Genomic DNA, 15984 nt, shown 5'->3' with positions numbered 1-15984 from the left:
TCTAGCTAGGCCCATGATTTTATCAGAGTACAATTGTTGAAGGCCAGAAGGTTGTTGGACTGACTCTATATCACCATTAAACTCATCTGCATTCAATACGCTGCACAGTGTATCATGTTCATGCAGCTCGTTTGTTGACACGGTCAACTTGACGTAACTCTTAGTACAAACAGAGAACTTGATTGCTGTAACTCTTAACACAATCAGAAAGTTGTAAGTTCAAGTTTCATGAGTATTTTCATTATTGTAATTTCCGACATGAACCCTTGTTTAACCCAACATATGCGACTGTCACCCCACATTATCTTCTCACATTAAGCTTTGGCTTGGACCTCAACTAGTCTATGAGGGTTGTGAGCTTCTCGCACTGGGCCTCGGCGTAGATCTCAACTACTCCATCAGGGTTGCAAATTTACCAATTGATTGTCCCGTGGACAACTCGATACGTTCACATCACAAGGAAAAAAAAAAGTATCAGGTATATCATCAATTGCATCACATTCAATGCAGGTTTCAGCCCCTGAAAAGTAAATTTAAAAGCTCTGCCTTTCGACACACGAAGAGATCACCCCATCTATGATAAACAACCTGGATAAGCATGAAAGCAGTAAAATAGAATAAAAAGCTGCTTCATATAAATTACACTGCCAAGCTTCTCTGTATGCTGAAGCAAAAGATCACCTTATTTTGCAATAATCTTCACAATCTTAATCATGTGGTTGTATAGCTATAAAAACATTGCAGAGAAAATACAATTTAAACCTATACTTCTTCTCCTTTGCTCAGAACTTTAATTGAGTAATTACATGTCCCTATGTACACCTTAGGCCTCCATAGGAATTGTGGTTGATTTCACCCAGATTCATCTGTTTCTTCTCCAGTGTTTTCAGGCACCTTCTTTCTGTTGTTCAAAATTTCTATCCTCTTTGCTATGGTGGAGTTTTATTTAAAATCCACCTGAAATAAATATGAATACTATGAATTAATTTCTTTGGCTCCATCTTCAACTCGATTAGCTGGCTTGTCTCTTAAAGATAGGTTTCTGGCAGATGAGCAGTCTTTCATCACTATCAAGTTCTATAACTCGTGCATCCCACCTCAGCCGTGTTGTGAGAGCTCTAGCTGATTCAACCAGAGGAGTTGTGTCGCGGATTATTACCCAACCCTGCACCAATCACCAGCATATTATGTAACCATGCAACAGAAAGGAAAGCAACATGGAAATCATTGAGTGTCTATCATGTCTATTTCCTGTAGACATGAAATGTTAAATCCCAGCAAACATTCAGAAAAATCACAACTATGAATTCCACAAGAATTAGGACATCCACTTAAACTTTTAGCAATCTTCGTTGCCCTCGAGGTAAGGTTGCCACTTTTTTCACAGTTGCATCTAACGAAACCAAAATGAACATATTCATATTTGCAGCTATTGTTCAAATATCTTAAAAAACCTAACGTGTTCATTTATCATGGGGATATCTAAAACCTTCAAGTAACTCCATCTAGGAAGTATGAGTTCCATACATATTATGGGAGAAGCACAGGTGATTTTCGTACCTCTGGACGAAGTAATCGGTCAATTTCTGTGAATATATCAAGCATGGTACACCTGTGTTTCTGTTCAGCTTCAAGAGAGAGAAGCCCTGCTGCATGCACCATATCATATGTTCTAGGGTATGTCGGAAAAGCTTCACACCTGGCAAGAACATATCTGTGCAATTAACAAAGAATGCAACTATGACAAAAGCTGGAGTTTTTAACATTAGTAGTGAGTTAAAGCAAAGGATAAAGAGAAATATCTCATATCCTCAAACAAATCAAATACCATAAAACCTCAACTTCATCAAACAAACTAAAAGGAGATCTATTCCATCATTCATTCATGGGCCAACATTAACACTTCTGATTCTCTGTGAATTCCCAGGATTTTAACCATATATCCACGTACTATTCTAATATAAAGGAATATCGAATTGTAGAACTAGTGCAAACTGCACTATCAATGCAGAAATCGGAAACATAGGAAAAGGACATGCTAAATAACTAAACAAGTTATGTGAGGTGATCAAATTACCAGTCATGCAATACACCAACAAAGCCTCTGTCAAGGATCAAGGGAAGGTAGTTGGGTCCGGTAGTTGGAACCACATTCATAACCCACACAGACTTCCCACTTTCCAATAATGCATTGTTGAAACCACCAAAATTTGCATTCATGTCTAGCACATTTCGGACCATGTTATAAGGAGGTGAGGGATCCTCATCACCAGGCCTTTTTGGGTGATCTGAGAATATTAGTGGTGACAGAAGAGACCAATAATTTGCAACAGCTCTTTTCCAGTTTTCTGCATCCGCAGCAAATTCTTCTGAAGGCAGACCTGGCAAAACATAAAAACCTTGGGATGAAACAAAGCATTGAGTACACAAAACTCTAATCCGTAGCTCCAATAGAATGAAGTTGCATTCAATTAACCCAACCAGGTGAAAGAAAGGGGGTGAAAAAAGGAAAAAGAAAAAAATTACCATAAATTGCAAGTTCACTCTTATTCAAGTTAGACCTTGAAGGCCAGGTTGACTTCGCTTGAAGAGGAATCCATCTACGGCTTCGAGTTCCAGCTATACAAGCTTCAAGTGGTCGATAATATGGAGATTCAACTTCCTGACCTTTACCACAGATAGAGGGACTTGAACCTGGCTTCCTAAAAAGACAATCAATTTATGGCATAAATCATGATCAATTAATTCATGTAAGCATTAAAACATGCATGTTCACACATCTTTATTCCTCTAAGATAATTAGAATCAAGTAGTCAATATACAAAGCTATTTTATGTTGAACAAGTATAAAATGGCCACCCTGGCATCCTTACCTCGAACTATAACAACTCTTCTTGCTAGTCTTTCTCCATACAACGGTTTCATCTTGCTGTGACATCATCTCCCAGCACAGATTTTCTGCAAAATTTTGAACAAGGTTCCACCTTTTCTGATTTTCTTTGTTGCGAAGAAACCCCTGAGTATTGGTAAGTGGTGAGGTCCAGACAAAGTATCCACCAGGCTTCAAAACTCTATCAACTTCAACTAAGAAAATACCATCTCTAACACGGGCCACGAAAATGCGGTGAGCCATAGCATCTTTACTGGGGGGAACAACAATTCTCTAGCTATAAGGTGCAAAGAATCAATGATAAACTCTATAACTGAAACAGCCGTACTTTATGCATTGCAAGGAGTAGTTTATAATCATTGGCTAACAATGGGAAAGATCCTATGTAAATAAATATTCATGCGAACCAAGGTTTCAACAACATACATCCAAAAACATGTCACGCAATGTAAATCATCTCCGATCCAGAAAAAATATTCGAACATCTTACATTGAAATCATCGCCAAATTCAGAGAAAATGTACAAAAAATAAAGGATTCAAAGTTGAACAAGGTTTTCCTGCTTTTCAAATATTCTGTGAGCGAGGCATTATAAAGCCATTATTCAGCCTGGCTAAACAGAACGAATGTCTATCCACTATATTTCCAAATAGTTCATTGATGTTGGTATAGCCATCATAAACAACAAATCATTATCTCTCAGGTCCCAGAAAAATTAACAACTATTCACTATTCAGGCTATAAATCAATTCACAATATTTAAGTGAGGTAAAAGTTCTATGGACTGTTGTTAACATGAACATGTGACATCATATCCAAAAACCAGAGTACTTTAACGTTGGTGAAGGAAGAAAAAGCTACATCATGGACCTGTCCCCAAATAAACTTCAAGCATTTGTTACTGTCAATAAGATAGAACGTATACTCTAATTTTGTAGATACACCAACCAAGGTGGAGGAAAGTGAGAAATCTAAGCGCAAATCCAAATTCTGAACCAAATATAACAAGGAACTTTCCAGCACAAAATGAGCAAAAGATAATTCATATTAACCTCTAGAAATTAATTTCCTCATAACGTATCATTCGTATGCCCCTTGAACGCATCCAATTCAGCAAACCGAAAAAGAAGTACAAGTATTCTAGTAGATTGGGAAATGTTCACCCATTCATTTACAAAAATCCTACATGAAAGAATCTCTTTTCACTGTCTCAGAACTGTTACCTTTTTTGTCCCAGTCAATGCCACATCGTGCGCAATGCAGCATATCAAAGGAGAGAGATGGATATGGCAACTGCTTTGAAGTAAAAGAACCAATCATTGCGGGAAGACCTCTTTCAAGAGTTAGTTGGACTTGACTGCCTGAAGCCTCATAGTTTGCAATGCACATGGTTAACAGCTGTTTTGAAAAGAGGTGTGCTCCAAAGCTACCATAACCACATCCTATATCCAAAATAGTTCTAACCTGAAAAATGTAGGAGGCCAACATAAGAAGAGATGAATATCAGTCATGTTAAAATGCAACTATGCTTCTGTTCAATGTCTGGATTCCAGGGAAAAAGGATCATATATTGACTTACTCCAGCTTGTATCAACTGAGAATCATTTGTCAGCCCCATCATTCTAGCAATTTGATGTGTGTAATCTTCTACACCATCAAATAGGGGAGAGGCTGAACGAAAGGAAATCTGATCATCCTCCAACATCATCATCCTGCGCCAAATGATTGAGAAATGGATGACCAGTCAGCAGGAAAATTAAAGCTCATGCAAAAGTTTGGCTCGCAAAATAAATTTCCACATACCTCTTCGTCAAGCTACCAGAGGAAAGTACCTCCTGGGCAGTTATTTTAACATTATTAGACCAGATGACATCCTTCCCAGTTGGCCACCTAAGAGGAATCCTATAATTTACAGGTGGAAGAAGTAAACAATTTTGCCTTGAACCATGACCACACTGACGATCAAACATGTCACCATCGGAAGAACCTAAAGCAAGGTTTTCCGACATGTTGAAGCAAGGCACATAGTTTTCTGACTCTTGAGAACAAAACTCCAATTCTTTTAACCTTGAAGTACCAAATGAGATCTCACCAATATCCCACAAATCTGAAACCAATTGCTCCTGGAGCCGCCTATACCCGTGGACAAGATGGCGTTGCGACGATGTTGATATGGAGATTGTCCACCAAAAAGATCCAGTAAGAGCAAGAAATATTATCAACACTAAACTGACCTTCAGTGAGAGCAACATTAATCTGTGCCGACTCCTAGGAGTTCCAATGCTGAAGGAATCAGATGCAAAGCCATTCTCCCCAACTCCATATTTTGACGGAGAATTATCTGGAAGAAGTAACCGAAAAGGAAACCTTAAGGCTAAGTAATTGTTATCAGAAGAAAATGTTCTATCCAAATCTTCCCTTTCAGCTTTAGTTTTCATTTGAGAGTCCCATAGGTCTTGACTATTACCCGATATCCGCATCCCCGATATACCTCGATGTAGAGGCCTGGACATTTCCTATACCTTGGAAAACCTCAAGAAGCGCTGCAGAAAAATGAGAAAGAATATATATATATATATATATATATATATTAGAAAACTTATGCATAGACATGCCAATTAAAGTCCTTTACTCAATTGAATTTTGTAAAAAAATGGAACCAGAGATATAGTTCTAAGCAGAATCCTGGTTAAGTTTTCTGTTCAATCAAAGCTAAAAATTGTAGAGAATATAGCAAGCTGGAAATGTTTCAAAAGCAAATACAATAACGTTCGTCACAAAAATGAATCAAGGAAGAGTTATATGAGAGAAAACTACTATAATAAACGAGAAAACAAGACATATTCCCTAGTTAATTAGATCCACAATCTGGTGCAGAATTTAATTACTAAAGGAAGAAATCTTTTTTTTTAATGGGAGTTAGAAATCTTCATGGTAATCCTAAGATTATAATCCAAAAAAGGATCAAAAAAGACACCTCATTTAAGGTCTAAAATAGAAGGCAAGTAAATCAAATGCATTTCTAGACAGCAATACAATCAAATCAATTCCACTGAATTCCCAAATCTATAAATCACCAAAAGAGCAAGTTCATTTCAACCAAAATTCACACCAGTAACACTAAACGAAACCCAGAAGAAGAATTGAGCCCAACAAACCCATTATGTAGATCAACCTAACCGAGTACTAAACGCATATCGTTTAACAGTCGGATCAAATCCAATCAAGCAAGACGAATAGAAAGCCAAAACAAAGAAGAAGAAGTTACCTTTTGTAGGAGCTAGAAGCCTAGAATTGTAGACAAATTGGCAGATTGAAATACTGACAGACCAAGCCAAAAGTCACCGAAAATCAGCTCAAATTCATGAATAGTTCGACAATGACACCACCGAAACACATTCGATTTTGTTGTGTTCTTGAGCTGCGATTACTTCTCTCGTCCCTCTCTCTCTCTCAAACTCAGATACTTGGGTATAGCGAAAAATGAAAACTTTGGGTGGGATTGAGTCCAGAGAGAGCCCGTGACGAGGGTGAAGAACTGTCCCTTTATAGTAATTCAGCCACTCCACTTGTAGTAATTCACGCGCTTTAGCTGAACAGAGTTTGACTCTTAACTGTAATTCTTTAATTATTAAATTAACCCTGAATTTGATTAATTACCCAAAATCGAAGACTAATTGAAGAGATCTACCGACTATTGATAAAACCTCATTAATTACACTTTGCAGAGCCTGTAATTAATTGAGAGGTGGGGTTTCAATCGTTTAAGGAATCCATTTTTTGTATTGAGATATGGTAGATCTAAGAGAGAGCGAGGAAGAGACAAGATTGAAATCCGAATTCATAACAGCACTGTTTTTTTTTGTTGATGAGATGACGTGATGACCGGAATTGCCGAACCCTCGCCACTTTTTGTGCAAGTAAATTGTGTACAATATGCTTCACTTTCCATAATCGAGAGTGCGACGAAAAAAATATTAGGATCCGTGAGATTGTAGTTCCATAACTCCATATGGATGTATGCCCTAATGCACTTATCAGATTTAATATCAATGTAGACAAACTTTCCATTGGAAACGGCATCAAAGGAATTCAGATAATTAGGTGGCCGACCAGCGACGAACGAGGCTCCGACGCTCAAGTCATGGTCTTAAATCTCGATAGTATTCAAAAAGACATTATGGTTTCAAAGAGTCCTTATCTCTCCCCGTTAGGGTTTTTGTGCTTTAATAACCCATTTTCGCACGTATCGTGGTTCCATACCCAAAGGATCTACTCATAACCCTCGTATGGTCACTCCACATGTACCCATACAACAACCCTTTGGATCGTCCACGTGACCTTAGGCTTTGCTTGGATTGAAAATAAAGAGTTAAATAGGGTTAAGGGATGGAGAGTTAAGCGAGGAGAAGTTAATTATGGGAAGGGGACAACCCTTACTCACCCTTACTTAGATAGAAGATAACAAATATGGACAAATGAGGATAGTAGAGTGGGAATTCACCCCCTCATTCTACCATACTAAACTCTTCCCTTCCAATCCAAGCGCCGCTACTTAACCCTCCCAAACGCATCCTAAGACAGATTTTCAGAATGTATTGACTGACCTAAATCATTCCCTGCTTCAACGGGCACTACTTACTCACCATATCCTTTTTCCTCCTTTCTGAATAGAGAAAAGCAAATGACAATAAATATAAAAAAGGGGTGCAAAGCATTAAAGATAGAGAATGCAATATGTAGGGACCTACAACCTTATTGGCAGATATGGACGAGAAAGGATGAATTTGGTCACATGATCAGAAACTGAATCAGATAACAAATGGAGCCACACTTCCTTTTATTGCACATTCACAGAAGATAGGCTTTAAGGGTAGTTTAGTAATTCAACTTTGTAATTTTTTGATGTTGACCTGTAAATAGGGGTGGCAAAAATTCGGTTTCGGGTCGGACAACATCATGTGTTTATGAAATATTTACATGTCCGGACCATAACCCGTATTGGATTTCTAACGTACTTAATTGAACCGGACAAAAGATTTGTGTTTTGGATCTATATTTTGGACATATAACTTATGTGTAAACTTAATTTAATCCAGATTTAACAAATTCGGTCATCCGGAACGGACATAATTTTGTCACCCCTACCCGTAAGCGTGATGGTGGAAATGTGGAATTTCATTGGTAAAGGGAAAATATGTTGGATCGTCAACCATTGCAACTCTCCAATTAAATATTATATATATATATATATATAAGTTTTTTAAAATTAAATTGTTTAAAACAAACAAATGGAATTTTATTTATTTTCACGAAGAGATCGAAAGAATGGGAAGCCGACAGAGATATAAATAAAATAATAATTTAGAATCTGATAGAGAAATGTGAACTGGACCTTGTAATAATAAACAGTCACATGCAGCAACGAGAGTCAATTTAAAGAATAATAATAAAATTATTAATCAAATTTGTCATAATAGGGGCCCACTGAGCCGCGTTTCATTTTGTCGGTGATCGCGGTTGGTCTGCATGGCCGTTTGTAAAGTGAACGCGTTACAGAGGATCAAATCGCCTCTTCTTCTTCGTTTTATTTTAATTTTTTTCTTGTAAAAAATTTTCGACAAAGGGTATGTAGTTGACGTAGAACTCCAATTGTCCCATTTGTCCCGTCTGCGTTCAGTTTACTATGAATACATCGGATTATTCTCATGATTTTATCATTATTCCGGGGTCTTATTAGATTATAAATGATGGACTTTACCCATATATATTCACTTAAAATTTACCTAACCGATATGAGATATGTGGTCTTAACTCTTAACATTACTACTGCTGAGGTGGCATTTGGGTGCCGAGGACCCGAGGTCGACAAAAGTTACTCACAAGGATTTTTTGGACAGGCAAAGTACGAACCATAAGGGATCCGATTTGGTCCTACATATAACTCGTAACATACAAGATTATTTTCACCTCCCTGTTATCCTGTACTTGGTTGGGATTTCTTTTTATAACTATATATTTTCACCTACTTTATTAATATACTGGTGAACCACAATCTAATCCTACCATTAAGCTAGCAAATGCGGCCCCATTTGGTGCAGCTTCTCCGGTTAGCGGGATGTTAGTGTACCCGCTATCAGATATCCAAAAAGCTCATGTCGAACAGACTAGAACTCCATTTTGGAGTGTTCAGTCAGAGTGTAATTTTATTAGCATTAGTCAAAATTATTGATTATAACCGAACCAATCGTTCGGTTATTGTACGTTCAAAAACAATTAGATATTTTTTTAAAGAATCAATCCAAAAAATCAAACGATAACTCAGAAACTAAAAAAAAAAACAGATAATAATCGACTGATCAATTGATTAAATTTATATCGATAACCCACCGTGAAAATTCCTAACTTTTGTCCACAACATAACGCTTTTCCCAAATTTGTTAATTCCATTCTAACTCTCCATTCACATGACATCACCGATCGTGGATCGCACATTGTGTGATGAATTTGACTACACCCATCCATCCACCACACACCCAAAACCATCCAAGTCAAATAGTTTTCATTGCTTTTGTTTGCTGCCTACGACTTTTATTAACACACAAGAGAAGGGAAGCTTCCAAGTCAACAGTGATTTTGATATAGACGTGTTGGCATTCTTTATTCACAGAGAAGTCTCATCTCACTCCATTTGTGAAATTGTGGCCATCGCAGTCCAATTGGTTCCTCTTTGTCTTTCATGCTTGTCTCCACCTCACAAAGGAGACTATGTAATTGCCATTATAGACCGCAAAAAATTAATCGATGTCATGGCCCATTGGCAGGCCTAGAGATTGTGAGGCAATGCCACTAGCTAGCTTGACCACACCGCTGGCCCCGTATATGAAATTCGTTTTGCATGTGCTTACAAAAACTGCAATTGCGGGGCATTTACCCCAACTATTTCTAGTGTGTTGTTTAAATTTATTGTTCTATTATTATGTGGATGCCCCATTTGTACTTTGTTTTGGATAACTCTAAATTGGGGTCCTCAGGGGTATAAAAGTTTTTCCCCTGACAACGGGGTATAACTTGGGACAAAACGTTACGTGTGTCCATAAGGGTATTGCTCTAAATGATAATAGAACTGATGACCTTCCAAGTTATATACGGTTTGGCCTTGTAGAGATTGAACACTAGAGCATCACCTAAGTGGTTACCCCGTTTGTAATTTGATATGTGTGATTAAATAATATGAGCGTAATTGATTTGTTAAATTGTTATATATATAATTAATGATTTTCCCAAAGCAAGTGTGGTTATTGAGATCATTCCACATTTACTACAACTTCTTTTTGATAACTGAGAATGATATCATACAAGTTTTTTATTGGACATTCGATATGCATCTAAACTCGGGCTTTAAGGTCTACACGCACATAATTTTTCCTCTTCTCGACAAGATAAGTTGGGCAAAAGCCCAACGCTTGACAATTGAATTATCACCCAAGTGAAAATCGAAATCATGACATTCCAAGTCCATAGGGTTTGACCCTAAAAAAATTCACCACTTTGAATTATCACCCAAGTGGTTTACATTTACTACAACCCTAAAATTGGATCCTGATCTTCTTTGTTTTGTCTCTAGCATTATGCTAATCAAAGTAAGCACATGCATGGGATTTAATTTCTTTGTGGGTTTGTTAATTTGTCACTATCTTAATAAAACATCAATTACTTAGACAGTCGAAGTTAGGTTAACCCAACACTTTTGATATGTGTTGCATCAACGTAATTATCGCCTAAATTGGCAACTATAACTTGCCAAATCGTCGTAGACCAAGGACTAGTTGTTCAATTATATATATATATATATACATTCCACGTTTTATAAATCAAAAAAAAAGTGTCAAAAGAGGTTCACTAGAATTGGAAATGCAAAGTAGAGTGATCATACAATTGAGTTATCTACTAATCTTAAAAAGAAAAAAAAATGTCGTTTTTAAAGGAGGAGAAATAGGATTCATATAGAAAAATAAAACATAAAATAAAAAAATGTATTGGGATCTGTTCGTACAATTGGGTGACAAATACTTTGGTAGCAAAATCACATTTGTTTATAATTGTGCTGATTTGATGCTCTCCCCCGAGGAGATTCTTTGGGTCTTCACTTATCTATCTGTACCACACTAACCCAGCAGCCTCTCTCTCTCTTTTTTAAGGTAAGAAATTTATTTCAAATATATATGTACAACAAGTAGAAAAAAAAGAAAAACTTAGAAACAGAGGAGAATGACAATATACAAACTTGTCCTTCGAATATTCAATAAGGACCCAAACTCGAGTTGTGATCAGATCTGCGCACACATAAATTTTTCACTTGATGATAAAAAAAGAGGTGGTACTCGTCTCCTCCTCCTCCTCCTCGACAAGATGACGGCTTATTTATGAGAGAGAGTTTGGGTGAGAAAGTTAGAGAAAAAGTAGGGTTTCAATCCCCTTGTAGTTGTCAGCATCAACCCATAACTTACTCTACTATACACACCATATGCTTATTGATTAGCTGCTAATCATGGATTTGATAAGAGGAATAAATTATTTTTTCCCAAGTACTTTGATTTTATTCTTTGGTGGGTTGGGAAGGATGAGACTATTTATGAGCACTGTTAAGTGGTTGAGGACTAATGAAACAAACTAATTATCAATTGATAGCCTATTGAACTCCTTCCAAGTGAGGAGTGCCCACTATGACACTGTCACGCAATTATCTCCTAGGTCGAGATTGAGAAAAATGTAACCTAAACCAAAGAAAGGAAGACAGGGGTCCAATATCAAAAAGGGGAACAGCACAAAACCCATTATTGAGCAGACGAGTGAGACAGACACTTGGGATAATGTATATCCAAACACCAAATGGGGTGCAACTATCATTGAATTACAATTCTCTCGCCAGTTCAGTAGACCTAGCTACGTTGTGGAAGTCCCATCCAGAACCACTAATGATTAATTATGCCACTATGCCACGTTACCAAGAAGGACCCACGCAAGCCACTATATAGTGTGCATTTGTATCTGATGAGTTGTAAATTGTATGATTTTGATTTTGATTTTGATTTTGATGACATAACTTATAAGAAGCAGACGTATGTAATGTAGTAATCCGTAATCAAGTTGTTTGCATGTGAGCCCCGCCCCCTCGGCCTCCACATCACCAAACGTCCCTCTTATTTATTCATATCATGGGTCCACCATAATATGGATAAACTTTCACAAATTTAATTAAAAAAATAATAATAGGGAAAAAAATGAAAATAATGGGGTGAGAGAGGCTCGAACTCTCGACCTCAGGATAACTCAGAAGCTATGAGACCTACGCGCTAGCCAACTGCGCCACCACCCCTTTGTAGTTTAATCGTTTAAGAAAACAATCAAGACTAAACTAATGGTCCATGGATCGTGTTTATCGTGTCTCTTAGTGGGCTTTTCGTTCAAATGACTGGATGTTTTGGTAAAAGCCCAAATAAGACCAAGCCAGGTAACTGGTCCAAGCCCAGTAAAGTGGCCGTCAGCCTAACTGGTAACTATCTTACGACCACGCCAGGTCCCAAATAACTATTTCGCGGTCTCTGCGGAAATCGAATAGTATAGTGCAATTTGGAAATGACTAGTATCCTTGCAACATCGAGCACGTGTGATCCTATTCGGTTGGATTTCATGTGTCTACGTGCACTGTTGTGAATCCTTCAAATTGGGATTGGCACACCCCTCCCTGTGCTCGTGCCCGTCCCCGCGTAACCCTTCTCGTCTACCGAGAACCAATAGACCCATCCTTAGAGACGATTTTATTATCACAGTTCCTTCGACGCGAAAATGTTCAGGGCCCGGTCCCTTCTTTCTCTTCTATGGTCCTTGCAACTTTCATCTTGATTTTCTTTTGTGGGTTTTCGATTTTGGGCATCTATGGGGATTAGGGTCTGGGAAGCTGGTATCTTGATGTTGGTGGTCTTGGGGAGGTTAACACGCGGTGTCTCCGGGTCGGAACCGGTTAGGGCTTCGGTTTGCCTAGTGGAGTCGCTCACGGATTCAATTTTGGGCCATCGAGAGGGATACTGCTACCTAAACGGTGGTGTTGATTTCGCCCATTTCATTGGTGTTACTGAGGTACGCATACTGGGTTCCTTCTTTGTTTCTTTTTTAATCAAAGTTCTTATATTTCCATTAGTCCTTCATCGGCAAGTTTTGTAGGAAATGAAATTTACATGAAATCCTGTATCTGGTTTCATATTGTATGTTATGAATTAGAATTGGGAACATGTGGTTGTTTTGGTTAGTGTAAGGAGCAAACTAGAGTTACTCCGGCAAGAGCTACTGCTAAAAGTTAGCATTATTATTTACAAGTCATAGAATTTAGAATTTTTTTTATCATATCTGGAGTTGTAACTTCAGTTGGGGTTTGCTTCAGTCTCTATTTGCGAATGTTTAAAAGAAGCTGCCTAGGGTGATGTATCTTGGAGAAATCCTGTTCTCGTAAAATCCTTTGCAGGATAGCTGGATTTCATCTTTTTTTGTTCTTATGCTTGAGGTTGAGCTGTTAAACCTATTGGGCACAATTTAGGTAACTTTTCAGTAGTAGTTTTCTTTTCAGGGATAAATATTGTGCTTCTTTGATATATGATATTTCTCAAGGAAAAGCCAGTAGTTAAGTTAGCCCACAGTTGTTTAGGATTGGCTACTTTTGCCAGTTGCTACTAGAAATACTGTTTGTTGTTGATAGATATGATAAGAAATTAAGAACTGACAGGGACGGTCATTGTGGTAATGTCCTAGATGACCTTTAAGTTTATCATGGTTATGACCTCTTCTGACATTTATGGAGATTGACTTCATATCTAGTTATACTCTATTCCTGTTTGTTTCAATAATCAAGTCTCTAACTGAAGTCTTTTCTGCTTTGAAGGGGGATGAAGTTTCACTGCAAAAGGCACTAAATATGGTCCACAAGCACAGACATGAATACATAGCTCTGCTGTTCTATGCTTCTTGGTGTCCTTTTTCTAGGACTTTTAGGCCAAGCTTGTCTATCCTTTCATCTTTGTACCCATCAATTCCCCATTTTGCAATTGAAGAATCAGCTGTCCGGCCAAGGTTTGCAAATGAACCTATCTCTGTAGATTTGTACTGTGGTGGTTATTTTGTTGATGGTTGCAAATGATGCTGATTGGTTTTTGCAGCATACTGTCAAAGTATGGAGTTCATGGGTTTCCTACTCTTTTTCTTTTGAACTCCACAATGCGTGTGAGCTATCATGGTTCCCGAACTCTTGGTTCTTTTATTGCTTTCTACAGTGATGTTACTGGTAAGTCATTTCTTATTGGAACTATTCTTCTGGGTTTCGCGTTTTTATTTTTTAGAGCATTACATCTTATCTAAATGTGAGTAATAGTCAATGGTTCGATTTTTCTTTGTTTAAAAAACAGGCGATTAATAGTTGATTGGGAAGTTTCCTTTACACAAGATATATTCTCAGTCATTATCCTTGAATAGATAATAGTTTTTGAAAGAAAGAGTAGAGAGGAAAAAAGAAAGAATAATAGTATTTGCAATTTGTTAATATTTATCAATTTGCATTAGTCTCATATTGTTATATTTCTCCTTCTTCACTGCTTCAATTCCATTTCTTCTGGGTGTCTGGTGGATATACAAGAGGAAGAGATTAATGGTTAGAGGGAAAAGGAAGATAGGCATAAAATAGGCAAAGGATTTGAAATTGAAATAGTAAATTTGGAGTTAAGTAATTTTTTTTCCCCTAATTCCCTCAATTGGGTTGGGTTGTAAATTTTTTATATTGAGGCATCTCTGTTTGTTTGAACCTATGACGTCCATCAAATATGTCAAATGTTTTCCCACATCTTTATATGGGAGGGCGATGGGTAAGTCTGTGTTCTTCCCTTTCTCTGAATTTGTGAATATAGAAAATTTTGATTGGTGGTAGTGGTACATCAGCACATGCCATTCTCGCAAAAATAACAGGGGTTGTTCTCTGTGTGCATGATGTTATAGAATTTATTTACATAATGGATTTAGTGCATAAATGTAGGTCTGGAGCCCATATCCCTCGATAAAATTGGACAAGCTTCAAATCAGGAGAAGCATGATAATGTTGAGCCCGAAAGCTGCCCATTCTTTTGGGCAAGATTTCCGGGGAATTTGCTTAGGCAGGAGACCTATTTGGCGTTGGCTACCGCTTTTGTGCTTCTTAGATTGCTTTACCTAGTCTCTCCTAGGTTCCTGTTATTTGCCCAATTTGTTTGGAGGCGATGCATTCAATTTCAGAGATTGGGGAGCTTGTTGGAGCATTCACTGGCTTATCTGAATCGAGCAAAACAATTGTCGAATTACGCACATGAATGCAAGCGAAGGAATTTTCAGGACAGAGCAATGAATGCTAGGGTGTGGGCGTCAAAGTCACTTGCGACAGTCTCCATTGGGGATGCAAGCGCCGGTAGGTCTGGTCCAGCAGGTGAATGTTCTTGACCACCTTTCTGGAATTGGGAAGCAAATTATTTAGCTGTTATGCTGAATGGGTTTGATGCATATTTTATTTTGCGAGGTAGTTTTTACTTTCAGAATCATCGGAGGTATAACACAAAATTCCATTCTACGTAGCAAAGTGAAATGTTTACTTTGTTCTGAACTGTAGTGATTCATTTCCTTTTTGTTCATATGTTGGAGAATACAAAAGATTTATTCGCCCCGGATACATAACTGGACTGAAGTTTGTGGATACATAAATGGACTCAAATTATTGATTTCAAGATACTCGAACGAACCCATGACTTCTCGGTGATGGAAGAGAGTGATGATTGAGTTCACTAATGGGGTCATCAAAATGCTAGTCAACAACCTTATCAATGTGCTTACTAAACACTATTCCAGACATGTCCAGTAACGAACCAAACATCAATAAAAGGTTTCAAATCCTGACCAGAGCCTGGATTCAAATTGATTCCTTAACGTGTGAGCTAATCTTATTTGGAGCCCTATTCAAGTCTGCCGGAAAACCAGTGGTTATGAGATCCCACTCCTGGATCATAACCTATTTTCCAAAACTTCTG

At 37.7% G+C, this 15984-nt stretch overlaps 2 protein-coding genes and 1 non-coding gene across 4 annotated transcripts; 1 reads left to right on the top strand and 2 right to left on the bottom strand.

Annotated features, from left to right (window-relative positions):
* Positions 1-593: 593 nt before the first annotated feature.
* LOC120010820 (probable pectin methyltransferase QUA2) lies at positions 594-6439 on the bottom strand. 2 transcript variants are annotated; one of them, XM_038861703.1, is made up of 10 exons: positions 6159-6439; positions 5358-5433; positions 4694-5231; positions 4470-4602; positions 4114-4354; positions 2874-3099; positions 2527-2702; positions 2078-2381; positions 1561-1699; positions 594-1165 (listed from the first exon to the last, which is right to left on the bottom strand). In XM_038861703.1, exons 2-10 carry the CDS (start codon positions 5401-5403, stop codon positions 1013-1015), a joined length of 1956 nt encoding a protein of 651 aa, XP_038717631.1. In that variant the 5' UTR covers positions 5404-5433; positions 6159-6439; the 3' UTR covers positions 594-1012. The 2 variants fall into 2 exon arrangements, with proteins under 2 accessions (XP_038717631.1, XP_038717630.1); XM_038861702.1 differs by having other exon boundaries at positions 4694-5433; positions 6159-6438.
* A 5745-nt stretch (positions 6440-12184) lies between these two features.
* TRNAM-CAU lies at positions 12185-12269 on the bottom strand. Its single transcript is given in 2 exon segments — positions 12185-12220; positions 12232-12269. It is a non-coding gene; the product is annotated as a tRNA-Met (tRNA).
* A 339-nt stretch (positions 12270-12608) lies between these two features.
* On the top strand, positions 12609-15629 carry LOC120010830 (5'-adenylylsulfate reductase-like 4). The gene is made up of 4 exons (XM_038861712.1): positions 12609-13030; positions 13827-14014; positions 14101-14225; positions 14967-15629. Exons 1-4 carry the CDS (start codon positions 12830-12832, stop codon positions 15401-15403), a joined length of 951 nt encoding a protein of 316 aa, XP_038717640.1. The 5' UTR covers positions 12609-12829; the 3' UTR covers positions 15404-15629.
* Positions 15630-15984: the final 355 nt, after the last annotated feature.

The sequence above is a fragment of the Tripterygium wilfordii genome, chromosome 12, assembly GCF_013401445.1.
Source record: "Tripterygium wilfordii isolate XIE 37 chromosome 12, ASM1340144v1, whole genome shotgun sequence".
Taxonomy (NCBI): Eukaryota; Viridiplantae; Streptophyta; class Magnoliopsida; order Celastrales; family Celastraceae; genus Tripterygium; species Tripterygium wilfordii.
This window is presented reverse-complemented; position numbering and strand designations above follow the sequence as displayed.